Source organism: Sphaeroforma arctica, assembly GCF_001186125.1.
Source record: "Sphaeroforma arctica JP610 unplaced genomic scaffold supercont1.2895, whole genome shotgun sequence".
NCBI lineage: Eukaryota > Ichthyosporea > Ichthyophonida > Sphaeroforma > Sphaeroforma arctica.
In genome coordinates, this window is record NW_014037663.1 from 1990 (window position 1) to 3369 (window position 1380).

At 56.6% G+C, this 1380-nt stretch overlaps 1 protein-coding gene across 1 annotated transcript; it reads right to left on the reverse strand.

Moving 5' to 3' along the window:
• Positions 1-204: 204 nt before the first annotated feature.
• On the reverse strand, positions 205-411 carry SARC_13096 (hypothetical protein; the record flags this gene model as incomplete). The annotated part of the gene is made up of 1 exon (XM_014292779.1): positions 205-411. One exon carries the CDS (start codon positions 409-411, stop codon positions 205-207), a length of 207 nt encoding a protein of 68 aa, XP_014148254.1.
• Between the last annotated feature and the right edge of the window lie 969 nt (positions 412-1380).

A 1380-nucleotide genomic window follows, 5' to 3' on the forward strand; every position in this document is an offset into this window, starting at 1 on the left:
GCACCGCTAACGCCAAGCCATCCAGGCCATCCCAACCATACAGCTCTCTGAGCCTGGCAAGCACCTTCTCAACACTCGCGTGCATATCAAGGACGTTGTGGGTCGCGCCCACCACGTTCCTACCCGCTGGCTAGGAGAGCCTTTGGCTCCGTGAGATATACGGAGATTCACCTATGCACGCCAAGAGCGCCTCGCGACCTCCCGTTATGCGTCCGCTTGCGCACCATACTCCGAGGACTCCACTAAAAGGTCCTGCGCCTCCCGCAGCGTAGGCACCAGCGGTGCCTGCTCTGGCCGTGAGCGCAGAGTGCTTTTACCGCGCAGCCCACCACCGGAGGCCGAGCAAATGCCTCCACTCCGGCCCAGAAAGAATCCGGAATCCCTGCACGCTTCGCGTATGAGATCCGACATACCAGGGTGGGACCCCAAAGGAGTGGACCCATCTCCTCATGCCCATGCCGAAAAAAAAACACCCCTTTCTGCGGGAGAACGACTATAGGCTGACGAGCCAGCATGGCTTTCATCCGCTCCCACCAACCCGCATCAGGCATGTACGGGCACACTAGAGTTATCTCGAGCTGCTCCGCGATGACCTTAGCCAGGACTCTGGGTATCAGCACCCAGGGCGGGCTCGCCCAAATATTTAGACCAACCCAGGACGCTGCCAAGGCACCCCCATCGGTAGATGGCGAAAAGTAGTTAGGAAGCTGTTCTCGGGAGAGCAAACGCATCATGTGTGTGCGGCCCCCATGCTTTGTCCGCCTTGTTAAAAACGAATTGGGCAGCTTTGTTTATTGGTCCGCGGTTTGGCCTCCTTGGCCACCGGATACCTCCAGGTGACTCTTACGCCTCGGAGAACGCGGCCTCCTGCGCCGGTCCCCACTCGAACTTCACGCCATCCTTTATCAACTTGAATATGGGCGCGAGATTTTTGGCCAAACCTTCTATGTAATTCTTCCAGAACACCACAATATGAGACCAAGACCGGACTCGGTCTTGGGTGTCCGGCCTGTCCATCTCCAGGACGGGGGCCAAACAGTCAGCCGCAATGGTGACACCTTCGTAGCTAGCCCAGCGCCCAAGAAGCTTGACCGGGCGATTATAGTATGCCACCCTGGCCTTGCGCAGTCCAAACTGTACATCATATTTTTCACAACGCTGGAGGCTGACCTTGCGCAGTCCAAACTGCACATCATATTTTTCACAACGCTGGAGGAACTCTTCCAACAACTCTTCCAACAGCTGCCAGTGCTGCTCCGCCGTATCGGACGCTAGCACAATGTCATCGATGTACTACATCACTCCATCCAGCGCATCAAAAATGCAACTCAGGACCTCCTGGAATCGCCAGGAGGCTTCGGTTAATCCAAACGGTAGAGA